We start from the raw sequence: 27,381 nt of genomic DNA on the forward strand, positions 1-27,381 counted from the left end.
CTTTTATGTTAAGTGGTCTCTATCTACAATCAGAACGTCTGTATGTACACCTGAGCTTAGATAGACTGAAGTCAAATTGAAAGGCATTTTCACTGTGGTATGCTCTAAGGATGAATCATAGAATAATTTGGGTTGGAAGGGACCAATTACTCTGAACTTGAAGCCAACTGGACATACAAAATTAAGTATTTCTTGTTATAGAGGCAAAAACTGGAAACCGGGATTGTTGCTAGCTGCTTCAGAAGTAGTAAGAGATCCAGAAGGTAAGTTGGAGCAAGAAGATGTAGCTTTCAGTGCTTGGCACATTTATTGTTTTTAGGCAGGTATGGTTATTTGCTACTGTGGTGCTATGACATTGTACAAAATTGACACAAGACTTTTAAAAACATATGTAACCTGTTGTTGGGTATGACTGGATAAGGACTTTAGCAGAGTGGAATAGTTCTGGTCTTGTCTAAAAGATGTACATACCCTAGCCTGTGTGCTAAACTCCACTGCCTTCTAACCTGTGAGTCAAACATCTTCATTTTTAATAACAGGAGCTTTAATACATTTGAAAAAAAAGTATAAACTTTCATTTTTGGGGTTTGATTCATGATTCCATATACTGTGGTATATAGGGGAGGAAGAATTATGAAAACTCCATGTGCAGAAAGAATGATTTGATGAATCCTGAAAAATATGGGGTCTGTTTGCATGACTTTATTATTGCATGAATTGTTGCTAGGACATCACTGATTCAGGCAAAATAAAACTAGGTAGAACAACTTCTAAGGTTTTTTTAAAGAATTTTTATTAAAAAAAGCAGTTAAAAAATAAGTGAAGAGTGGTGTTTGATACCAGTTGTGTTACTAATGCAATCTGAATGTTTTGTCTTGAAATTATTTCTATATTTGCAAAATGCTCTGGATGAATTTTAACAATTACTCACTGGTTTTCAGAAATGTCACTACATTGTTTCGGTAGAGATCATCACAGGTACAGTCTGATATAGGTGAGGTTCTCACAAGGGAGCATAGAGGGAGTGGAGAGGTGAAATATGACCTTTCTACTTTCTTAACTAGGCACTTCTGAATTTGACAAAGTGCTTCTATGTTACCCTCCAAAGAAATGTAATAATTAATATTAACAAGAATTAACTAAAACAGACCAGTGCCCTAGAAAAGTGAACTCCACTGTCTTCAAAATCTGTGAGTTAAAATAAGAGAGAAGCAGATGAGGTAACTTCTGAAAGAAAGGATAGATAATGAATATGTTTCTTTGCATTTGGTACCCTAATAACATTGATGAATTTGCACGTTAACTTTTGGGAACATCAGATATGAGAAGGCACACTTCTAAGGCACCAAGAAGTCATTTAGCAGCTTCCTGGCAGTCACACAAAATCAGAAGGCATTATGTCATTGTTCCTCATGATAGAAATCAGAAGTGACCAAAAATTCTTTTTTTTTTTTTTTTTCAGTATGAAAACCAAGAACTTGTCCTTATGTACAAATAAGAACTTCTAGGAAGAGATCCAGCAGGGAGAGTGTTTTCTCTATTGCCGAGTCCTTCAACCTGGGAAAACCACACAATTCCCAAATCCAGCTCTGAGGCACCGCCTGACCAGACTGCAGCAATGTGTTGTGGGTTGCCACCTTGGAGGTTTGGCTTCCCCACCGAACAAGGAGGGGCCTGCGCTTCTGCTTCCCTTGCCTACCCCTGCCTCACAGGTGTGTTTCACTGTCAGGTGGGAGGATTTTCAATATTGTTGGGCAAATCTTTTCTTTTTTTCTTTTTTTTTTCATGGATGGACTCTGCAATGTTTTTGAAGGAGAGCCTGGTTATTTTGTGCTGGGACCCTGGGAAAGTTTTTAACCTGGTGGGATATTTAGGGCCAGGGCTTGTAAGGGTGCATCCTCAGTGAATCCTTCCCGCTTCACCCTTTGGGAAATGGTGCCTGTTGGTGGATTTCCTTTGAAAATTTGTACTTGTGGAGGACAGTGGTCACACCACTATCCCAGGTGCAGTTGGGTCTCACAGTGGGTGGATCACAGTGCCCATGGTCATCTGTCTGGCTTCATCCATGCAGGTGGACACAGGGAGAGGGCGCAGGCCTGTGATGTCTCTTTTATCTGCAGTTGTCACCTCTAACAATCAGGTTTCCTCATTGCAATGGCTGTGCGTGCCTCGGGACATGGCAGAAGCTGCCACTTGGCTCCCAGCAGTCAGGAAGAATGAGGCTATGCTGTTATACTGTGGGAGATTGTCTAGACGTGTGGATGGGAGCTGTGCTGTGCCATTTGCCCACAGGGCCTCAGAGAAGGTCCTAACCCTAATTAGTTTTCCTAGCGTAAGTACAGCCTCTGATGCCTTACAGAAATAGAAGTCAACTGTACCCTGACAGTGAGGGAAGCCAGAGATGCAAAAAATAGGGTTCCATAATTCGCTGGCTGAAACCAGCAAACGTTGAACCAGTGCCATGTCTGTCTTCCCCCCCTGCTCCCCAACCCCCCAAATGTATACCTACCTAAATGGAAAGTTTGTGCTGGGACTGCCCAGGTACGGTACGTTCATCCTGCAAACGGTGCTGCAATGACCCCTGTAGCTAAGGAAGGAGAATTGAAAGGCTCAGTAAAAAGTGCTCCTGAGACTCTCTCAAAGATGTTGACTGCCTATGGCATGGGACTTCAAACGACAACAATAAGCAGCTCTGTGTTATACTCAACTATTTAAAGTGATCTTAAAATGCTTGCTATCTTGCAACCAGTCGAAACAATGAAGTAACAGGCAGGGAACATGGGACTCTCCTTTTTCTGGAAGTTTTGGAATTGTTCAGGCTCTGACAAAGCAAGTCCTTTTGTGACTCCTGAGTATTCTTTAACTCTGCTTGAAAGGGCTCATCCTAAAACTGAGAGGTAGTCCTGTCTCTAGCTCTCTGCTGAGGTTTGCTGTGCTTCAGTCCACTCACAAAAAGAAAATAGGGAGTTTATTAAACTTATTTAAAAATACTCCAAAAATGTTCAAACGACTTTTTAGAACACTAAACTGGCTGGATTTGAACTAGCTACTTAGTGGCCAAGGGATTTTTTTTTTTTTTCATAATTTTTAATCCCATTGATGCTGAAGTATTTTAAGCAGAATTGGTTAATGTCATCTGTCTTATTAGAACTTTAAGTAGTAATTTCCCTTCCTCTTCCCCTTCTTCATTTCATGCTTTGTATTTACTGAGAACAGCAGGTAACAAGGCAAGCCTGGCATCTGACCAAAAAGGTTTTTTAGCTAGTGATTCATTAGTGTGTATAAAAATAGCTAACCTTGTTTAAAGGCACTTTTTACACAAAAAGAAAGGAGTTCAATTACCGTATCTCATTTAAAGTGAAGATTAAACATCTTTACCAGGACAGTGCACTAATCCAGTGAATCCTATTTATGTTGAAATGTAGTGCTATTGGCAATAAACAGCAATTTGAGAAGTCATAACCCAAGAAAATAATTGTCAAGTGACTTTAGAGCTCCCTATAAATTTCCTCTTCCTGACTTTGGCAGTAGTGTTCAACAACAGAGTTAAATATTTGTATTAGGTGCTCCTGCCTTTAACAGACTAATTAAAAAGATGGAATTCTTTGATTCTATCTCAAATCATTTTAGTTCTAATCTTTCTCAGGCAAAGTCAGGTCTATAAATTGAGCTAAATGTATTTTTTTTTTTTTTCTGAATAGAGACTTTACGGTGTAGCAATAAATTCAAGCACTGGGAAAGTAAATGCAACTGAAGTACCCTTAATGATGCTATTGTGTAGCTGTTACGGTTATAATCCCATTACACAGACCTTTACCTTGAAGGCTATAAATTCTTTGAGAAATTATTCCAGTGGAAAAGGGCATTACTTAAAGCATTGTGTTTAAATATGATGAAAAAAGGGATGATTTAAGTTTGAAAGACCAAGTCACACAAACTGAAGTAGTAATAATGGAGGGAGATTAAATTTTTGCCAATCACGCAGACCTTCTAAATTTGCATTTCATAAGAAACTACTCAATGGAAACGTCCACAGGAGTACTTCTGGTTATTTTCATCACAGGCACGCCTGGAACTTTCCATTAAGGATCAGGATCCCATGCTGCTCTACACCTGCAAAATTAAACAGTACCTGAATCCAGAGTTGTCAGTCTAAAAACTTGACCCAAACCCCAGTGAAGTCAATGGGAGATTTTCCATTGATTTTAATGATTTTGGTTCAGGAGTTAAGCAAGTATTTCTATGACAAAAATCAATATTGTCCCACAGTGGTAATGTTTTCTTGTGCTTCTATTGATTCTTTTTTTCCATAGATTACAGGATACCTTGGCACTGTCAACATACGAGGTTTTAACAAACTGGTTTGATTTATTAACACCATTTGACTAACATCTGCAGTAGCAAGTATTTATCAAATGTCAGCAAACAAAAGTTCGGCAGAAGGATCACCACAAAGAAATGACTTGTTACACAATGTGAGCTGAAGTTCAATAGGAATGGGCTTTCCTTAAAACCAGTTTATGTCAGAGTCCTATATGATGTGTTCAGCATAAGTTGGGTATTCAGAAACTCTCTTCTTTCTTTCTTTTTTTGTTTTTTTTTAACCAACTATATCATCAGGTCTAAGAAAAGTTTTATCTCTCCTGGAGTACTGTAACTTACTTACCTGCTTTCATGATCATGGGGAAAAGAACATTGCCGTAACAGTATAGTTATAAAAATTATGCCAAAATTCTCAAATTAAATTGAACTTGCTTAGTCTGTCAGCATCATTCTATTTCAGAAATACACTGCAATGTGTTGCTGTATTTACAGCATCTGACTTAGAAATGTAGTTCCTGGGGCATCGTCAATAGGACTAATTATGTGGGTAATATTTACAATGTGATTGTTCAGGTGACAACCTTGTCATTTAGCATGATCACCTTTTCAAACCAACTAAAACCCTTCAGTCATTTCTTGAGAATGACTCTTTGAAGTCTGGGTTTCTAATTCAACTTGATTTTTGTACAGTTATTTGAAAAATAAATAATTCATACAAATGAACAATTATATAGTAGTAGTCTAGTGGTGTACAGCTTTCCTACTACCTGACCACAATCTACTATTTTAGTATGTCAGACTCCCCCACATGCCATTGTTTCTCAGTTTACTAATAGTCACTAGAAAAATTCCCAAGTTTAAAATATCATTTCTTTCCTTTGAAAGGATCTTTTTCCTGGAAGAATATTTGAAACCTTTCTCAGAATTATCCTGATCCAAAACCAAAACGACAAGTTATATCTAACATAGACCAGGATGGGTTACATTCATTCACATTTTCCAACCAATGTAAAACTTAATTTGCTAATTGAATTTGTAATCATTTATCACATAACACTTTACAGTATGAATATCTCTAGCAGTTCAATCAATCATAACAAAAATGTGGATACCATGTAAATCTTATCAGGATCACTAAAATAATGGGACTTTTGTTTACAAGGTGTCGATTGGTTTTAGAAGCTTTGATAATGACTCCAGACAGTCAATAAATACAGAGACTTTTACATTGCCAGTAGGAGCCGAACTAAACTATCTAATCTTTTTAAAATGACAGACAACACAATGAACTCTGAACTTAATCCCCTCCAAACATTAAGGAGACAGTTTAGTGCTTAAAGTACTATTCAAACTCCAACCCTACATTTAAAAAAAAAAAAAAAATCATTAAGTGTCTGATTTAAACACACAGGAAAATTCAGAGTTAAGGCTGGTTTTCCTTCCCATTGTGCCTGGGCAGTGGTCTGCGGTGGGCTCCAAGTCTGTTGGTACCTTGTCTTGGGCAAGAAAAACACCTGCATGCCTTTTGAAAGCAAGTCTGTAGTCGAAGCATTAAAAAAAAAAGTTGAAGTCTTAATTACTTTGTGTCTCTATTGAGCAAATTTTCCCCTAAGGTTTTGAAGAAGACGGGGGGGACAATGTTACGTGCTATGTTTCAGGTGACAGAATTTACACTGCTGGGCTCATAACATCTGAAAATGACATGTGGCCTTTAAGGGGAAAAGGGAACTGTAAATGTAAAGTTTACGTTAGACTGAGAGATGGGGGAGAAGGGTGGCAGGCAGTGGCTAACATATGAATTTCTTGTGGGACACTGTCTCCAGGCATAATTAGTCACTAAGATTAATCACAGAAGGCACATTTCTCCTTTACTTGAAATCTATGAAGCAAGTCAAGACTTATTTTAGAAAGTGACATCCACCACAGTTAAACGTTTCTCTAATGCCTGTTAATCAAGAGAAAAGATGTATATATTTATTTGAAAACTACCTAAGATTATAAAATGTAAATATATAAAAATATATGAGTATATGAATACATTAAATCACCCTTTATTTCAGCTTGGCAATTGTTTAAACAAATAATAGGACCGTTTGGCTGCAGGACTGTTTACTGGTAATAAAGTATGAGGAGAGGAAATACAAATATCCTTAAGTTATCCTTATCAATTCTTTGGAGTCAGATAATTGTTTGCTTTTTAACTTCTTTAGAATTGCTATGTGCAGTGCAAATCTGAATCCTCCTGGTACTGGTGAAGGTTTGGTATTATGCTGTTTTCCATGGATTGCATCTTGCATGTCTCTTTCATTGGTTCGTCTTGTAAATGTACCTCTGGCTAATGACTGGAGGAGGTAATCCATTCTAACCTTTCACTGCATCCCTCTTCCTGCCTTGTGTAATGCCTGACGTGACAAATGCTTTGGTTTCGTTCTTAACGTGGCCCAGGTATCTTTAATGTCTTTCCTGGGTAACTGGACATGAGTTGTGTTAAATCTCTGCATTTGTTATTAATTATTTCCACTGAACAGACAATATTTCCTGAGAACTTTTCAATGCCTCTCTGTAGCTGAGGTAGATTGCTGCATGCAAAGGGGAAAATACAATTTAAATCGTCATTTGGACTTTAAATCATAGATTATCAATTATCAAAATCTGTCTACGTGTTGAATGCAATTTGTTGTTCTGCAATATTGTCAGTTTTATTTGCTTAAGGTATCCTCACTGTCTAGGTGAGTCACAGTATTTGCATGTGAATGGATTCAAATACTGTACGTTATTAACAACTGATTCTGAAGTCAGGAATTTCTGAGGCTCCTGCTATCTGTGTTTTGCCATGATTAATTATTTAAGCTTGTCTTTCCTGCAGTGCTGGTTGGGCAGACTGTACTTACATGTTGGTTGAGTTGTCATTCGGATGAGCTACATTATCAGGACAGCCTAAATCTTATAATGGATTGTTATTGAGAGATGTGATGTCTGTGTTCTCATGATGAGATCAACTGGCAGAGGTGAGAGGGTGAGTATTTATTTGGCATCAATATCTGGTGTTTTAAACCATTTTCTGAAGTCTGTATTTACATTAATTGCACAAGCTGTATCTTGATTTCAGGCTCTGGCTATGTTAATTGATTTTGCTGACCTATCACAACATTTCAAGATGTTCTTAAGAAAAAATAATCTTAAAATGCTTTCTTTAGAATATTTTTTTGTAAATTTGACAAGATTTTGATAACCATTACTTTTTCTGGTAAAATTAGTGGCATTATTTATTTCATGGTACTTTTCCTTTGTAATAGTGTATTTCTGCAGTTGCCTAATTAGTATTTCCTGAGGCAGAGAAGACCTGCGTGTTTTATAATGAAAAAAAGAAAGACTCTGAACCAACACCCTACACGGTGCTGCGTTGAATGAAAACCTAAAAAACTCCATCTGCTAACTTATTTGGATACTATTTTTTTCCTTCTTAATTTGTTTAAAACCTTTATTAGTCATTCTGATAAAGATTGCTTAAATCTGCTCCTGAAAATCTTATAACAGGAAAGTGTATGTTAAAGAGCTAAACAATTGATCATGAAGAAACATCTAACTGGCATCCAGTTAGAGCAGAACCTAGAAGTGCATGTAAGACATGCTGCAGCTTCTTTTACTCTCCTGGGCTCCTTGGTACATGCTCTCTCTCTCCTGTCCCCTTTTCTCTACCGCGTGCTCACAAATTCATTGTGTTCGGGCAGTCCCACCACAGATCAAGTTATAACTAAGATTAGTTATAGGCATTTGTTTTGGGTTTGTTTGTTTTTTTATTTTTTTCTCTATTTGTACCAGTGGTAGCAATGAAAGAGTTTGAAAGCTGCATTGGCATTGTGGGCAAAGCGTCCTTGGCATGGGCCAGATGGCACAGGATTGGGGGCTCACCACGTTCACCCGCTGTGGACTAGCTATAATGCAATATATATAATGCAACCCCACCAACCTCTGCTCACGCTGGCAGAGTGGCAGGAACCCGCTGGCTCGGCTCACTGCTGCTGTTGTAGCCGTCTCGCTCACAGCGCCAAGCTGCCACTGCGCCCTGGGAGAGTGCCCTGAGTGGGCTGAGGGCTGGCTTGGTGACGTCCGTGTCCTGGGGTGCTGGAAATGTTCTGCTGTGTTGGTGATTCAGTTTGAATTTTTGAAGCACTGAGCTCCCCTATCGTTTCTAACAGCCTCCCAGCATGGTGCAAGCCCCCAGTGTGGCTCAGCTTTGGTGTCACGGAGGTCCTGGTCTCCTGCATGGAAACGAAGTACTGCTTTCTGGAGTAAATCCCAGCCATGCCATGGCCACTGAGCTTCCTACTGAGAAGGTAGATAAAGGCACAGACTTTTTTTCCCTCTGAAAAGAATAGCAGTTACTGTATCTTTAATTCCCAACTGTGCAGCAATTTCACTAGGAGTATTTACCAGCTTTCCAATTTTTAAATTGATCATACCCTTCCCTTACTTTGCCACACTGCACGTGTATTTATAGCCATGTAACACTAAACCAGATCTGCCTTTGTTTTTGTGATTTATGTTTTTTTTTCTTAAACAGGAAAGCATTCATTATCAAATGTTGTGAGAACAATACAGTAACTGGAGGTTATTTTATATGAAAATATTGTTGATTGTTCCTCCCCTAGAAATCTCTCTTGGCAACTCACTTCCTGCCAAATGAATCAGCAAAAGCTGCTCTGAAAGTTGTTAATATATAATACAATCATCCAGCACTGCTTGCTCCTTATCTATAAAGTCCTTTTGTGATCAATGATTCACATCACCTTTTGATTATAGTCTCTGAGCACAAACAGTTTCTTAATATAAATTAATGGCCTTGGAATTTCTAAATAAACATTCCCTTTTGTTTAGCATCATTTCCTATTTTCTTACCAAAACAGAGTCTTATTGTAATTGTTCAGTTTTCACTGGAAAAAGTGTTTGTGGACTGGAATGTTCTCAGAAAACAAGTGGTTCCTCTCAGAGCTATTAGTGTTGATTTACAAGGTCTAACCTGCTATGTTAATTGAAAATAGCTAGGAAATATTACCAAAAAGCATCTAGTATGGTGTGATACTGTAAGTAACGATTCCTGCATTTGTTTACTGGAAAAAAGATTTTTCTCTTGAAATATAGCACTATGTGGCAACAGGTTTTTTGATCTCTCTCAGTAATAGAACCCAGGTTATCTAAGCAAGAGGTATTGTCAAGATACTTCCTCTAAATTTCTTATTGCTGTGAATGCTACTAAGTAGTTAGGCATGGGCTCTTCAGCAAAATTAATTCTGAAGCTTTCTTCTAGCCAGGTCTGACAAGTAGGATAATTAAAATACCAATCATCACACAGTGGTAAGCTACTGTTAATTATCCCCTCTTGCAAACTTTATTGAAGCACAAGTGGAGGATGTAGCAGAAGCATAAGCCTGACCTCCAGAGAACAGGTACAAAAAGCTATCTGATGAATATTTCTTTTTTTAAGACAGAGTTATTTCACTTATATCAGTTAGGTGGAGTTCTAACTAAACAGAACTAAGAGAGACTGAAAATGCCTGTGGAGACATTTAGTTTAATTAATTGTTACCTAAAGTGATCCAAGCTTATATTCAGACAAGGGATTTTTTTTTTTTTCCCAAAAGCATTTAAAGAATATAGGCCATGTTAAAAATGATCAAACTTGAGTCAGTTGTTTGTGTTGCTTTCAATTAAAGCTTTTTATTTTGCAGTGTGGACAGGCTCAGAGCAGGCATGGTGTCTGTCAGTCACCTGACAGTGCAACTCACCCAGCTGGGGTGATTTGGCCATGGCCGGTCAGGTGTCCATCATACACTCGTACTAACCTCAAAAGTAATTTTGATTTCTGGCTTGCTCATACCCCAAACTAGAACAGGGGCTGGTTTTCTCAGGAAAGTTCTCTTGGCTTACGTGAGGAATTTAAATGCTGTGGCTAACTAAGACTAGATGCTCTTATTGTGGGGAGCCAAAAAGCCCTCCTGTTCCAGAAAAATCGATGTCCTCCGGGGCAGTGTCTGTAATACAGCCCGTCACTGCCTACAAGGAAGCAAAGCGCTCAGGCTCCCCGGCATGTCCTTGACTCAAGGTTTTAATCAACGCCTGTTCCTTAAAAGTACTAGTAAGCAGAGATAATTTTTTTTTTAATGCATCAGTGTTTTGTTCTGGAGAACAATAAAGAGGCTACTTTGTAAGCTATTATCCAATGTTATTAAGCAGTGTCTCCTTCAAATCTGAAATTCAAGCACCATGTTAAAATATAGTAGAGGTATTTATTTAGTCTGAACTGTTAATTGCTTTTTGCATGTGCCCAGAGCTGGGGCTGAGCATTATTTCATGGTCTGTGTGTTGCAATGGAAATGAAATGGTACTTGTTCCTCAATGGCACCGAGCATTATATAAACACGTATGATGAGAGCGATTCTCCTCTCATTCCCGCTGCTGTCAGACAGACTCAGCCAGTAGTCTCGATGGCTTTATTTATTGACTTTTACAAAGATAACATCAGCACCAGCTGAGGATCTCTCCTGATATTTTTAGGCACTTGTACGATGTCAATGAAATGTCAAAAGTAGTTAGTGATGCGCTGCCCTCCTAATGGGAGAGGTGTGTGTTGTTTTGAGCAATTTACTATAAAAATAGCAGGTGTAAAAGTGCAATAGAATGTTATTGCCTCGGTCTTTTGGTATAGATTTTTATATACACTGTCCAATTCTTAAATCCAGTGTAATTAAACCAAAAAGCAATGTATTTACAGATTTTGACTACAATCCAGGAAGCATAATTCACTTAAATGCTCTGAAAAAAACAAAGTCATTTCCCTGCTGGTATGTAATAAACTGGCAATATGGAGTGATTGGGAAAGTCAGCAGCCTTAAAAGAATACATTTTATCGGATGCTTGCTAATGAGATATTTTAGTAGTAATGCATTGTGGAGAGAGAGTAGGAATTCAGTTCTAGAAAAGTCAGGTTTTAGTCGTGGTAGTACTTTGATCACTAAAACAATTCCTAACACATTTTCCTTGGCTTACGGTATGTATGTAATACCTGACAATAAGTGCTATTTTAAAATAGAAATAACAATTTTATATGCAATAACCTAAAGCACAATTTATCCTGCAAACCTTTATCATAATGAAGTGCATTTGGGACAATTAAAAAACATATTCTTTTGCAGCAAATGGCTGTGAATCATACACAGAGGCCTTCTACATAATCTGGGAAAGGTTACCTTACAGTTTCTAAAGGTTAATATAAAATTTATTAATGTGTCCAAGATGTATTTAATCTAAAAAAGTAGTAGATTATAAAGATCAAAGCATAAGAAGTAGGTAACCACTATACCTTTTAATAAAATTATTTTAAACCTTTTTATTTATTTCATACACAATTTCATGGTTTTATTTCAAAACCAGAAAAATTCCAAGGAGAAGTTTTTTGTGTATAATGAATGAAGAGGTCTAGAAAGGTACCAGAAGTCCCTTTTTATAGACAAAAGATTGCCATCTTCAATGTGTTGCTGCCAGCTGAAGCTGATACTCCATTCAGCACAGCCTATGTTGTACATAAGTTATTACTGCATAGGTTACACAGAATTATCTGTTCCTGCATAGTTACTCTTGCTATGTTTGCTTGGGCAAAGGTGCCTGATTCCTGGCAGCATAGCCTTGAGCACGATATTAGTCTGAGCTTCTCATTCCAAACTTGCAATAGTATATTTGAGAAAAATAATTTTGCCCCGATCAGATGGCCCAGGCTGAGCTAGATGCAGCTGTACTGCTGATGATGGGGTTACAGGTATATGTATCTTGGTGATTAGAGCTATTTGGGGGGGCTAGAGAAAGGAGCAAGAAACAAGTCAGAGTTCCCTCCTTTCTCCTGGTAAGTTTTCTGATGGCAGCACTCATCAAGAAGCTCAGGTGGCTGTTCAGGTTACAGATTAAATACAATTTCTTAAAGCACATCTGCACCAAGGCAAAAGATGGCAGTGGTAATTCCAGCAGCTCCTGATCTGCCTGTCCATCCCAAGAACCATTTGACAGGGTTGCTGCCACCATGCCTCATCCAAGAGGCAGGCAGAAATGGGTCTGAGCACCAGGAAAGAAAGAAGCAGGCACAAGGGGAACATGAGCAGCTGGTGCAGGTTCTAGGGAGAATAAGCTGGTTTGAAAGGGTCCAGTTTGGGGATGAGCCCAGGAAAGGAGGCAGCACTAGAGCAGGAGATGCCAGAGAAATGACTAATGCCATTGTTGTCCTTGTGGAGGGATGTAAAGAGGAGATATCTGGGCAATGACCAATGAAGTCATTTGTTATGGATGGCATTGCATGTGAAAATTATCTATAGTAATTCCATTTGAGGGTGGACATTTTCCCCCTTCCCTCTTTTCCATGAATCATTCAAAATGGATTGCAATCCAACTGGGAAAGAAAATTAAACAAACATGACTTGATGCTGCTAATCTTGCATTGGTAATTTAAAAGAAAAAGTAATCTACACTGGAATTACATATCCAGTAAGGATGACTCTATACTACTTCACATGCTACTCTTTTTGTAATTGTCATGTGGGTAAAACGTATTTTTAAAGCATTACCACAGGCAGGCTAAATTTAAACCAGCAGTTCTTGGCCCTCTGGTGTCCCATTGGGGTTGGGGAAGAGTAGGAATTAAGGGAGGAAAGGGAGAAAGGACGTGGCAAAAATAGTTTTGTTCTAGATAAGCCTCTGCATCCTGCTTCAGTCTTCTTGGTATTTACCTCAATTTCTTCTCTTATTCTATATGGAGTTATGAACCATTTTTACACCTTCAGCAAGAAACAGGTGCTTTGGCATATTTTTTTCAAAGGAAAAATCTCAGGATGATTGGAAAGATGGCAGCACCTGTCTTTACAGCTCACAGGCCCTGAGGTTTCTGCCTGTCCCGGCAATAAAATACCTCCTTCACAGAAATAGCAAGAATTTAACAAGCACAGAAAATATCTTCCCTTTTTCTGTCAGGGACTTCCAGCAGATTAATACTTTCTCAGGCTTCTTGACCTGGTTAAATTTCAACTAGTTAGTACAAGTATGATGCCTCAGAAATGATAATTCCTACTCTCCCTTTCAACATGGGGAATACCATAAATTAAAAAAAATAAAATACTTGGCACTGTCTCTGCTGATAATCTGTTTAGCTGCAGCCTCTGAGCATGTTATGTATGGTTGTGAAGTAAAGATACACTGTTCTGCCAGAAGTTGATCAATGTATCAGCTTGTGTCATGTCACAGTACTGGATTTGTCCTTTTGTCTCTTTGCAAAAACCCCATTATTTCCTTGGACAGGGCAGTTCCCTAAAGCTTTCTGAAAGTGGCCCTGAACTCAGCTGGAAAAAGGAAAAGCTCACGTATGACTAGAAGATGTAGATTTTGGGCATGTCGAATCATCACCGGGATTATGGAAGAGGTGGGGAGGAGCAGAAGACAGAAACGGAGAGGGGGAGCGCAGGTCGGACAGACAGCATGGGGAGGAAGCAGGATTGCCTGCAGCAGAAAGGGATTTTGGCAGGTATTAACTGACTCCTGTCTGTGGATCTGGGGTCGGCTACAGATCCACCACTATACATTAGATCTTCCTCCACATTTCACAGTCTTACACAGGTTCAGGCTGGGTGTAAGCGACTCCGGAGAGCCAAGCAGCCGGGCCCGGGGCGATTTGGTCTCATCCTGTACAGAGAAGCAAGGTACTTCAACACCCGCTTCCACAAGCAAAGAGATGTAACACCTGCCTGTTTCTTGGCCATTTACCTTTGTATTTGTTTGCTTCTTTTTATGTGGTTTTGCTTTGTTATGAAACTTACTTATTTCCAGGCAGCTGTGATACAGTAACATTTGCACAACAGAGTACTCTTTATTTTAACTGATTTACTCCTAAAGCAAGTTTCTGTGTGACTTCTTGGGAAAGAAGGGAGAAGAAATTGTAGTCAAAGCCTCTGTAAGTATTAAGCTCACTTAAAACCACATAAAAACATTTACAAAAGCACTCTCTATAAAGCACCACGCTCCATTGCTGCACCTTATTTTTCTTGAAAGCTACGGTGTGTGATGGCTGGGTGTAGATGTCCGAGCCATCTCCAATTTACCTGGCTTGCCTGTGCTCTGCCACAGTGGCAGCAGAAGTACTTTCTTCTATCACGTGAATAAGCTTCAGGTTATTCAGTGTAATAATTTTTGCAGTTTACTGTCACAGTGTCACCCCATAAATGATAAATAAATACTTATTCTAATCTTAACGGACACCAGATTGAGTAGTTACGATATCCTTTCATCTGCATTTGTGTGACATCCAGTGGCTGGATGGCTCAATCGCAGGCTCCCATTTCTTGTGAAAGGTGTAAAAATGGCTCTACTCTGGAACACGAAAGCAGGAAATGTATTGGATATTAATGCTAACAGAGCAATTGCTTAATTTTGGTTTAAAAATAAACAGGTGATTAAAGCAGCATGTTCAAGGGAACTTGTGCAGATATGTATGTGCGTAACTCATAGCCTTTAGAGCTCTTTCCCACTCTTACTCACAAGTTGTCCCCTCAGCATTCCCCCTGGGCACAAAAAGAATAAACAATATATTGCCCTAGTCAGAAATGAGTAATTTCTCTTTTCCTGCATTCAACTGTTGACTGCACCACATGTGTCAAGACTCCCATCAATTTTGTCAGGAGCAGTACTGAGAAGAGTCAAATTTTGATTAAAACCTCTGTAATATCAAAAATAATTAAACACAGTAAGACTTGATTATGACACATAACACTGAATTAGGCTTCTAAAAAGTTGTTTAAATTGAAAGATCTAGAACTCCAGTCTCATGTTTGAAAGAACTGCCTGAAATTAAAGTAATTGGTGGCAGTTGCGTGAAGTATTTTCTTTGCCGTCATCATAATGACAATGACTTGACAGTAGCATTGCTCAACATCTGTAGGAATTTATCCATGTACTTTCCTTCCAGGATTCCATGCAGGTAATGAATTAATAATTTTGTTTGTTGCATGCTCATATAAAAATCACAGTTATCGCAGAACGTTTTTTGCACTTCTTGTTATAAATAGCACCTACTAATGCCGAAAAGGAAAAAGATGACAACATAAAAATTTTTCTGCTTTTCCAATCTGTTTTACAAAGCCCATAAACCTTCTTAATAAATCCAGCTAATTTCTTGTGTGTGCAGGCTTTTTATATAAAAAAAGAAAAATACAATATTTTAAAAAAATAATATTTTTAATCTCATAAACCTTAACTGAGAAATTGAACATTGATGTCTAGTGTCTGAAATTGCTTTAAAATTGTGTTTTCAAACTGACTAGATTTCTGGCTTAATATTTATTAATGGTGAACTACTAAAAGGATCTAGAAATATTATTTTTGCCAGTAAATTTCCTGTTAAGATAAATAAATCAGACGTACACACACACAAAAAAAAAGACTGTGCAGGCCTGGGTACTGCATATGAGGCAAATGTTACCAGCAGAGACAGGAAAACAGCAGCTGTGCACCATTCTTGGACACAAAGTCCTCAGGAGTCACGAGGTTAGCGCAGGATCTGTTTTTTCATGCCTGGTTTTGCTGACTACGGAGTCACTTAGTCAACGATAATAATCAGAATAAAAGTCCTCTCCTAAAGTTAGACTAGTTTTATGCTAATCTATGGCAAGGAAAAGCAAGTCAAATCTGTCAGAATTATATCTAGAAGAAAACAAAGATCAGATATATGAAAATGCCCTTGCTGAGATCCAGTCCTTTGAGCTGCCTCTTGGAACCACCTTAAGGTATGCATCATTTCGATAATATTATATTGTTCATGATGGATTTGTTCCATTCTGTAGCTGCTCTTTCAGTCAGCCCAATATATTAGAAATTTTGTTTTTGTGACCCTGAAATCTACAGGAAAAGTTTAATTTAATTTCAGTGTGATTGGCCCTAAATGAAAAAAATACAAACCAAGGTCACCTGCTCAGCTTTTACTTTTCACCAGCACAAAGCTATCTGTCACTGAAGGCTGCCTGCAGATTCTCTCTGAAGAAAGAAATTACTCTTAAATATAAAAACAAGGGGAAAATTGGTCTTTTGTGTAGCAGTGGTTTTAGTTTGATTTAGCTACATTTCCAAAGAATTAACTGCTTTTCTTAGATTTTTAATAAACGCAACCTTTCTTTAATCACTAAAGACACAACTACTTAAGGTTTTACTGTTGATATTCCTAAATATCTGAAGATTTTAATATTTTTTTCATTTGCAGCTTATGGAAGTTTTTTAATAGTAAAGGTGCAACTGAAAAAAAATTCCTCTGCATATTCATCCCTACAAGAAAAAAATCATAAAATATTATGATGTTATGTGTCTAAGTATATTGTCAGTATCTGTAGAAGAGTTTTAAAAATAGCCTGCTTGGCACTGTAGGCGTCAGGTTGCAGTGACTGTCAGGCTAAAGAAAGAAAATTTAATTTACCCTGACACATGCATTTTTCAATCAGTTACTTCAGTAATTTGGTGATGGGGGAAAAAAAAGTGGGGAGATTGTTACTGCATTTGAGTGATTTCTTGAAGAAGTACTACTGCAGCGGTAGCCTGTAGGATTCTTCCTGTTTTCTTTCTGCAGCATGAATTTTGTAGGCACTTTACATTTGGAATAATCCTTGTTGATTTAATAGGTGTCATCAATAAATCCATCTGAAGTGACACTGAATATGATAAAATGACAAGCATAGACAAGATGTGCACAGCCTTCGGCACCATTTATTACCTAGAGTCCACGTGTAGTTGCACCGGGGCTGGAGAGATGAGTTTGGTTACAATTAACTGGAAGGGTGGTACACACAGCTGTAGCTGGCTGGTGTCTAGGCTTTGATGCATTCACAGTTGTAAACTGCTGTCAGTTCCTCATTGGAAAAGTAGTCACACATCACCCTGAAGTTTTACACTTCAGGCCTATTTCTTTATGTTGGCTTCCCACTTCTGCACAGATAACTTTGCCCAGAAAGCAGGTGTATCCTGTCTCCTGAGCATACAAAACCGAAGGAGTAGCTCATCTTTGGCCACAAACCACAAAGTGTGTAATTTAAACAGAAAACGGGCTATTCTTCCTTCATTGAAAAAACGTGGCTTTGCAGTATCCATGCTCGAGGGCACTGGGAAATAAAATGCCAATTTCTAGCGAAACACAGCAAGCCAATGCACAAAAAGGTGCGCTTTTTGGTGGTTCTATTATATATATATATTTATCCCGACACCCAAATTTCTATCACCTAGAGAAAGGAAGGAAACAAGTCGGTGACCTAACTTGAATGCAGAAACCCCCGCAGAGCTCCCGCGTTAGGGGTCGGGGCCGCCGGATCCCCGCTCCGCGCCCGCCCCGCTGCCGCTTGCCTGCTGGGACTAGCAGGGCCCCTCTGTACATCAGCGGGAGCAGTTCAAAGCCAAACAAATTTAAAAAAAACCCACCCCAAGTAACGAACCAGAACTAGTCCAGAGGAAAAGGCCGGGTTTGACCCTGTAAGCCCTCACGGCATTTCTGCAGCGCGGGGCAACGGGGCGCGGGAAGGGCAGCTGGTCCCTCCGTAGCGTGGCCAGAAGAAGGGTCGGGTTTTGAGCGTCCCTCTTCTGTCACAGGGCGCTGAGGGGGGCAGAGCGGGTGGCGCCAGGCAGGGGCAGCCGCCCGCAGTCTCCACCGCACAACAGCGCCCAGAGATGCCCAGGGGACGGAGGGGCTTTGCCGGGCTCCCAGGGCGGCCCCGGTGCAGCCCTTCCTCCGAGAAGGGCTGCGGGGCACCGGCGAGCTAGAGCGAACCGGGCGGGCGCGGCCCAGCGTGAGCTGGGTCGAACCACGCGGGCGCGGCCCGGTGCGACCTGCTCCTCTTCGCCCGCCCCTTCCCCTCCCTCCTCACCCCCGCCCGGGCCACTGGCTCCCCTCCGTGCCGGTAAAACCTCCCCAGCGACTCCCCGCCCGGCTCCGCGGCCGCCTCCGCCCTCGGTCCCTCCCCGGCACCTCCCGCAGCGACGCGGCCGCCGGGTCCCTCCCATCCAAGATGGCGGAGAGTCTCCCCGAGCATGATCGGATCCTGCAGGAGATCGAAAGCACAGACACAGCCTGCGTGGGACCCACCCTGAGGTGAGGGGCGGCGGGGGCCGCGGTGCCGACGGCGGCCGAGGGTCCCCCGCCCCGCCCGACCTGTCCGCCCGCGCGAGGAGCCGCAGCCCGGCCCGGCGCGGCCCGGCCCGGCCGCGCGTTCTGACAGCTCCTCCCCAGAGACACTCCGGGGCTGCTCGCAGCGCCTCGAGGGGGAGCGGCCGCTCCGGCTCCGGGAGGGGACGGGCAGCCCTCCCCGCGGAGGCCTGATCGCCGCCTCCCGCCTCGGGCCCTGCGGGGGGCGCCGCACCCCGGCCGCCCGCAGAGTGGCGGAGGGAGAAGGGTCCGCCGCGGCACGGCGAGACACGGAGCGAGGCTGGCGCGGCCGCGGGCCGCTGTCACCCCTGGGCCGGCGGCACTGACAGGGAAGGGGGCCGAGCGCAGGCTGCAGCCGAGCCCCCGCCCCCAGGCTGGCCTCCCTGTGTCATTGTCTGCCGGGGAAGCGGGGCGCTGCCTGGCTTCCGGCGGGGGTGGGCGCGGCGGGGCCGGGACGGGGCGCCGGGGCTGGGCCCGCTGGGGGCGGCCGGGCTGGGGGCGCCCGCCATGACCTGCTGCCGGCCAGGCAGGGAGGGCTCCTCGCCCGGGCTTAGATGTCGGGCATCTCCCTGGAGTGTACCGGTACCCCCGGGTCTGTGCTGAGAACGGGACAGCAACCGTATTGTGGGTGGGTGTTTGCATCAGTAACTGCAGGGCTCCTCTGTATGCCACCTTTCGAAATGCAGTCTGAAATCTCCCGCCCCGGTCAGGTTCCTTCTGGAAACGTGATAGTGTTCAGAGCATTTCTGAAATGCCGTGACTTCAATGGCTTTTTTTTTTTTTCTTGTCGTTTCCCTCCAATTCCACATACTGCCAAATGGCGTAGCCTGCACCTTGAAGAAAAGGTTTTGCTTAATCTTTCCTGTCAGAGAAGAAGGTGTCAGTGCCCTTCAGTTTGAGCTGGGGAGAGAAGGGCAGGGTCTGAAGGGAGTGGATCGGAGTATGGAGGAGGCGCAAGGGGAAAGGGCATCTTCATCCTGGAGCTGTGCTGATGCTTCCCTCGTTAGAGATGTCTGAAAGAAATGAAAAAGCACAGACACTACGCAAACTAGGGAGGGAGAATTGTGAATCTGCATGTTATCTCTTTGGGAAGATGCAGAGAGCCTGTGTGCAGGGAACTGGAAAAGGCGGTTTGTGTGGCAGCGTGCCGCAGGGCAGTGAGCATGGTGCTGCTGGCTTCCCCTGGAGAGGGGATGGTGCCTGCTGGAGAGCGCGGGCAGGGCCGGGAAAGGGTGAAAGTGGGATACGGGGATGGGGAAACTGGTGCCGAGAGCTGACAGAAGAGAAATGTACATTGCACATGAAATGGGTCATTTTGCACTTCGCAGTGAATGATTTTGTAGTTGGCTGCGTGTGTCTGCAGTGGGTCCTCCAGTGCTGAGGGCTGTGTGGGAGGCAGCAGTCTGGGCATTTGTGCGAGGCTGGGGCTAATCGGTCCTCAAAGAGCCCAAATGGGGAGTGTGGTGGGGTGGCCCAGACATCACCCAGGGACTGCTTGTGGGATTAGCCTGGTCCTGGAGGCCAGCTCAGAGCAAACTGTGCTCTGATGTCCCCTTACTGTTCCTTAAACACAGCCAGTATTGGGCATACAGTGTGGAGGTGTTGAAGCTGAGCATCACAAGGAGCTTCACCTGTGAGATTTCTTGAGCTCAGGTTAAGAGAAAGTAGCTGAGATGCTTTCAGACTTGAATTGACCCTGGAGGCAGTTTAGCCATGTTTCAGCTAACAAGCCCAGGCAGATTGGAGCTGATGTCTGCAAAAAACACACCAAAACAAAAATCTTAGCAACAAAATATAAAATACAATTGCAATTTTGCTACATCTGCAGTATAGAGCTTGTGTAAGAGGAACCTATGTAAAGGGCATACAGAGAATTGGGCTGCACAGTGGAAGAAGGCATGTTTGGAAACCACATGTGTGGGTGGGGGAGGGATATAAAAGGGGGTAGGGACAGTATGAATCTCTTATCCATATTAAGCATTTAAAATGTGTTAAAGTTTTTATGAATAGAACATTTAATTTCTTAATTTCTTTGCGTGTTCCTGACCTTTCTATTTGTATCTCATCTGTCTTGTTATCTTACTGGCTTTTCAGAAGCGGAGTTTTGCATTGCTGACTTCCAGAATTTTTAGAAAAGAAGTGCCTGTTGGTCTGATTTAACCTCTAGTGTTCATTTACAAATAAAAAAAAAAATATGCTAAAGGGTGATTACATCTGAGTGTTTTGAAAGAAGTCCAGCCAACATCACAGAAGTATGCTGCTACTTTGTAAGAATAGCAATGTTTAAAATCAAACCTGTAGCTATCTGTTCAGCTATGCCTGTTAAAATTGTGAATTGCCGTGTGAAACTGAAAAGTCTAAAATCCCACATCTAATTTCAAGATCTAGTTCAGTGAACAAAAGCATGAACATAAAATGGAGCATTATTTTTTGCACAAGATCTAGGTTTTACTGGCTAAACAAGATAAATCAAAGAAATGAGTTGAGTAACTCTATGTGCAGTTGCATAAGGCTACAACATAAAGTGATCCATTGATTTCCAGTTGTGGAAGCCCTTGATGCCAGTTGTCTCATGTAATGACTGAAATTACATTCATTTCATTACATGAAATGGAATATTTTTGTAATCTATGGTCTGTAGTGCTGGGAGAATATTTATAGCATTGTGACATTAAATAAAGTACCGACATACCTACTTAAATAGCAGAACAAAAGAAGGGGCCCGAGGTGAGCAGTTCAGATAAGTAGCATGAGGTAATACTACATGCTGAAGATTGTAGGATATGCAAGATCTGACTTATCCTTAATTGTTCATATTGAGATTTTAATATCTTTCTAATGCATCCATGCTGCATAAAGGAAGAGTAATTTTTTTGTGGGCCATATGTAGATTCCATGGAAACATGTTTCTGCTCTTGTTTCTCTTCAGGCTTTTGTTTGCTAGTTTGTTATAGCTGTCTCTGCTAGGGTGCTGTTTCCTACCCTGCTGGAAAAGCGGCAGCACTTGTGCTTATGATATAAAAAAATAATAGCATATATTGATACATAAGTTTTGTGCGTAATTTACAGATAAGTACAACATACAGGCTGATCCTGCAGGTGATTTTTCTAGTGCTGAGATCCACCCATGTATAGGCATGTGAAATGCAGGTCTTTTATAGGAGGAGTCAGGGTACAGCTAGTACAGTTAGGGTTATTTACTATTTAGAAGAGTAAGTTAGCTCCTAAAGATTGCTGTGCATTGCAAGAAATATAAAATGAAGAGATTGTATTTGATTAAATTAATTTTATTTTTAAATTTTAAGTGGATGAAATTATTGATTTAAAATTGCTGGTATTTAACTTGCATCTCTAAATTTAGTGACACACACTGAATCATTATAAATGAGACTTAAATCAACTGTATAACATGCATTTCATTAAATAGGCAGACTGCATATATAGCAGGCCAGGATTTTTTTTTCAGCAGACTCTGAAACTTATCAACATCTTTCTAGCTTTAATGGCTAACTAAATGAGATTGATGACAACACCTGTTAAAGGCTTGTCACTCTCACCTTTTTATATAGCATGTTAATATCTTATAATTCATGTCATATACTGTTGGGCTTTGCAAAACCAGGGAGAGTTGTCAGCGCATTTCTAATCTTTATAAAGGAAAAGGACAAAAAGGAAGGCAATTCCCATATCCCTCTCCAAAAAGAAAAAAAAAAGAAAAAAGAAAAAAGGTAAATATATTAAAAAGTTAATAATAAAAAACTTTCAGGCCCTTAATGAACTCCATATTAAATACATAATACATATTAACAAAATTTCAAGAGTCTGTTTTTAAGAGTGTCTTCATACTTCTTGCATACTCTGTTGGACATGCCAGGGTAATTAATAAGATAAATTCTATTCAGAAGAAAATAGTTGACCTTATCTGCCCATTAGTTTTATGTTGGTCAAAATAGTTCAAAGTGGAGCTCAACAGAGTAGAAGATGTTCTGTGAACGTCCTGATATACTATACTTATGAGACTCTTTGAGTTTATGGTAATGTGTAATATTTCAAAATCCTTTTTTAAAAATAAATGAATTAACTCTGTGATGCCCATGCACTGCCTGTCAGAGGAGTACCTCCATGCCCACAGTCAGTTAATTAAACAACTAATACCAGAGCAAAATAAAATTTAAAAATTGCGGCAGAGTAGATGATGTCAATTTTATAGCTAAAGGTGAAGCTGGTTTATCTGGAAGTGGGATGTACTCTATGGCTTTGACCCACAATCGCAGCTCAAAAGTGTTCCTTGAAAGTCAGTGTAAAAAGCTCTTAAGCAACTTCTCTCTGCCTTTGCTCCTGAAGTCCGTCATCACCAAGCTGTCGCCTGGTAGATGTTAGAGCATCTTTTAGGTTGCTATAAGTTGTGCTGGCCATGAAACTTCTTTCCAGAGTTATTAGAGGACCTCCCATGAAGCCATCTCACCGGTGTGTTATCTCTGGCTATGGGAATCACCCTGACAAGAACTGTTAGCTTGATAGCTTTCTGTCCGATGCTGCAATATGCTGCGGTGACCTTCCACTGACCTGGGACTGCATTGCCCTGGTAAAAGCAGCACTGAGCCACCCAGCTGCAAAGCAAAACCAATTCTGCACGGTGCTGCATTTTTCTCATTTAGGTTGAACAGAGTTTGGAGGTAGAATGTAGATTTGTTGTGAGCCTCGTGAACGAGTATGGTTGAAGTGTTAGAAGTCATTGATAACTGTTCATCCTGAACTTCTGTCCTTGTGTTGCAGAAAAGCTGAAGGTAAAAAGCACAGTTCAGTAAGGCATAATTAGAGGAATAAATTGAGGAAGCGAAGGTAGCAATAGTGATCCAACTGTTTGTGCTTTCCTGATCTAAGAAAATTCAGAGGTAGAAATACAGAATGAGAGTCTAATTCTTTTGCTTTTACTGATTTGTGGTATGCTTTGCAATTGTAGGTGCTTTGCCCAGACTGGAGGCTATCATTTGTATTTTGGAGATATTCCTGTATCCATTGAGGGGACCTGTCCAAAGCCAAGTGAACAAAGTGCCTAAAATACCCTTTGGAGTATGACAGGATGCTTTGAAGCTTCAACGTAACTTGCTTTACCAAAAGTATAAACTATTATTACTAGCAAGCATGATTTAGTTATATGGTTCTGTATCTTTAGCAGAACAGTAAGCAGTAGCATAGGCAGTATGAGTGACTGCTCTAGGTGTGGGAAGATAGTTCAACATGAACAGTCACAGGCTGGGAAATATTTTTTTTCTGAGTGCCTATGGGCTGTTGGGATTTGCGATGTGGTTATCCAATGACAAAATGTGGTTGCCCTCATTTTTGCCCTGTGGTCTTACTTGTCAGGTATGATTGTCTAAAGGCATTTTTCTATGTTCTCATTATTTTGGTTTTGGGTTTTGAGCCAGCAATTCACATTTTTTTTTCTATAGCTTAGTCTTGTTTTAACTATAGAGCAAATGTAAGAGGATCAACCAATATAAACATCAACCAGTGCTTTGAATCAGAGTTTAAATAGTTTGATCATGTATTTCAATTGCATGTATTTCAATTTCAAATAGTATGATAATGTTTTGCAATATTGTAAGCTATTTTTATGGTTTGAAAATCAGTAGTCTGTATCTTCATTAATGTTCTGTCTTCAAGCCCTGCTCAGTTTTCAAGTTAATGTGTTTCATTCCTGGTTCCTTTTCAAACTGAAGTTACAAACTAGTCCAAAGGAACTAGAAATTCCTTGTGTGTTATCTGTGGTCTTTTCTGGATCAGGTCACAGAGTGTACTTTGATATATATTTATATATCATATTATTGTTATAGCTAACTCCTGTTTTGCAACTGGTTTGCTGCAGAGTAAGGAGAATGGCCTGCTTGCTGAGAACAGTGTATCCTGAAAAACCAGTGGCTGGCTTGTAGTGTTGGTTGCAGGTTTTGTCACTTCGTGCGGGGTTTAATATTCTGAGTATTTCAGTTGAAAGGCAACAGTCATGTAAAGCAACTGTCTATGTGAGCAGGTCTATCACCATGTATTTTGCTATGAAGGAGCAATATTTTTTTATCGCTAGTCCATTACATAGAGTCAAAACAGCCTAAGGACAGTGTGTGCTGTAGGTTGATTAATCTGGCCTTTATGTATTCAGTGGCAGAACTGCCACTGTTCTGATTCTTCTGTAGGCTAGTCTGATACTCCAGGCAGATTTGCCATTGGTGGCAAAAAATATTTTAGTAGAAGGTGAGGATTCGCTTCCATTGCTGCAAGTTTCAACACAGTACTTCTCTACTTGTTATAAAGCCTGAAACTGCTTGTGGGTAATCATATCTGCACTGCATTTTTGTCATGCAAAAAAATCTTTAGGTTCGATGTTGATTAAGTTTGTCATGAAATATGTGTCTGCAAATCTGGTTATCTTGATCTTTTTAAGTGTTCATGCATCAGCTTCTGACTCAGTTCTTGCAGTGTTTTCCAAATGGGCAACTGCCAAGTGAAGCTTTAACCTAACTAGTAACCTATGTGGAGAATACTTCTGAAATAGCTCTCTCCAATTTCACAAGCATTACCAAAGAGCTTGAAATTGTTCCTGTGTTGAGGAAACATGTTTCAAAATACATTAAAGATTTTAAAATAAAGGGATCATCTGCCAAAAGATCCAGAATAGTGTACTTGATAGGTGGTTCACGCCATTTGTATTATTGTTTCTAATCTAAATTTAGCCTTCCCTTCATATGAATGGCTTATTTACTGTTACATCAGTTAAATTCAAGAAAACTGATTGTTACTCATGTCACTTCTTCATTAACTTATTCCTCAGGATGATTTTATTTAGTGTCTGTTGACCCAGATTTTGGACCTGCCATATGCGTAGGAAATATGTAATACTACATCCTTCACAAATGCCAGTCACATAGGTACTTACTTTCTTGTGGATTTTTTTGGGAAGCCAACAGCATACACTGTACTCTAGCTTTCTGTGGGCATTGCTGAACCATTGCTCTGAGACTTTGCAGTTTCCTCAATACAGATGTGTACCTGAAAGCATTAGCATAATTCAATTAAATATAAGCCTATTTCTGACCTGTAAGTGCTAGAGTGTTTGCACATGCAAAGCTGAAATTACAGCAACTGCAGTTAAGCAGGTTTTGTCATGTTGCATTTTATGGATTATACTACTAAAATGAGCTCATAAAAATCTATGAGGACTGATATTTCTTAAATAATATTTCTGAGATAATGCCAGGAATGGGTTCGCAAATAGGAAACTATTTCTATGGGTTGTAGTTAACTATTAAGTACTAACTCGTTCAAAAACATCAACCTAGCTTTGCATCAGCATCAAGTAATCACATTAGATTTTATCTTACTGAAGGGCTTGCTATGGCTAGTTATAAAATCTAGCTGTTGCCAGACTTTCTGGCTATTATCTGACAATGGTTGAAATGCCCAAACCTAATCACTGTCACCACAGACCTTGGTAAAACAATGACATCATGTTCAATTTGAAGTATGCTCCACAACGCGTCTCTTCTTCATCTTGTCCATGTCTACTAAGGAATTATTTATATGCCTGAACAAACTGTGTCCTATGCAGGAAGGAGTTAATGATCTCTCCTGGAGCCTGGCTGAAGCCCTTCCTGTACCTCAACCTTTGCCAGTAATACAAAACTAGTAGGGAACTTAATGGAGGTGTTAAGAATGAAAGCAGCAGGGTTTAGAGTTCATCAGCCCTGATGGAAAGACTTAGGGTATGACAGAGAGGACCTAAAAGGTGTCTTTGAACACTTCTGTGCTAGGGACCTGCAGAGAGGGCTGGGACTTTTTTTTATTTTTATTTACTTGATATAGCATGAGAAGGGTGTTCAGTTCTAATACTGTGAGTAGGATTTTCACTATGTCTTAGAGAAAGTAATTTGCTTGCAAAACTGCAGTGAGTGTAACTTGCAATTCTCCCGTGAATCAGAATAATACAAAATTAATAATGCATATACTGTAGTATGTGTACCTAGGGGGATACTTCTGAGACATTTCAACTTCAAAAAGATGTGTTTAAACTTTCAAGTATCACGTACTTAAATTTTAATACACTCTCCTTTCTATTACAGGCATTTAGATGTTTCTGTTGGTAGCAGCTCTCACTGGGACTTTCACAGTTTGCACACTTCCTTAAGCGTAGAGTGACTTTGAAGGATCTCTACCCCATTGATTTCATCGAGGCAATGTTTTCTTCCGAGTTTTGCTTTTAGTTAATTTCAACATAAAAGTAACATAGTTGATACTGTTTTATACTGTATGTTTGTTCTGTTTTGTTTAATAAACTTAGGAAACTGTAATCAGATAGCCAATGCATGCTACCTTCTCTTGAAATGTGGAGTTCTTGGGGCATGCTGCAGTGTCACCAATAGTGAACAGATTTTCTGCCACTTAGTCTGTTTATCAACCAGATAGAGGACTGGAGTAGAAGAGTAGAAATCAATTGCTTCAACACGGTTAGTTGCTTCCCAACAGAAACACTGTGAGTTAGTTTTAGTTGGGCTTTTGAATTAAAACCAGACTTGTAAAAAAGTCATCTTTTATTTTCTTCAGTGATCCTGGGAGATGTGCATGTGCAAAGGATATATGGTACAGGCCGTTGATTTGCATGGGAAAAGTACATGTGGATTTTCTATGTATAGGCTATATGAGCTCATAAAGTTAACAAAAATTAGTAATATAAAATTATTGGAAAATATATGCTTTGGTAATATGTTTGCAGAGGAATGTGACACATCACATAGTTATCTGGTTTGATCTGTATTGAATCAAATACATTCTTAATTCAATTGGATTTGAAACATTTTAAT

At 40.4% G+C, this 27,381-nt stretch overlaps 1 protein-coding gene across 9 annotated transcripts in view; it reads left to right on the plus strand.

Annotated features, from left to right (window-relative positions):
* The first annotated feature begins 15,898 nt into the window (after window positions 1-15,898).
* EXOC6 (exocyst complex component 6) overlaps window positions 15,899-27,381 on the plus strand; it is a 95,611-nt gene continuing 84,128 nt past the window's right edge. For 3 of the 9 annotated variants that reach the window (XM_054831500.1, XM_054831499.1, XM_054831507.1), the window contains exon 1: window positions 15,901-16,136. In XM_054831500.1, the coding sequence (XP_054687475.1) occupies window positions 16,015-16,136 (122 nt within the window). In that variant the 5' untranslated portion in view covers window positions 15,901-16,014. Of the gene's footprint in view, window positions 16,137-18,315; window positions 18,476-27,381 lie in introns of those variants that run through there. The other 6 variants (XM_054831501.1, XM_054831503.1, XM_054831505.1 and 3 more) reach the window with 5 other exon arrangements.

This window comes from Grus americana, chromosome 7 (assembly GCF_028858705.1).
Source record: "Grus americana isolate bGruAme1 chromosome 7, bGruAme1.mat, whole genome shotgun sequence".
In the NCBI taxonomy this organism is placed as follows: Eukaryota; Metazoa; Chordata; class Aves; order Gruiformes; family Gruidae; genus Grus; species Grus americana.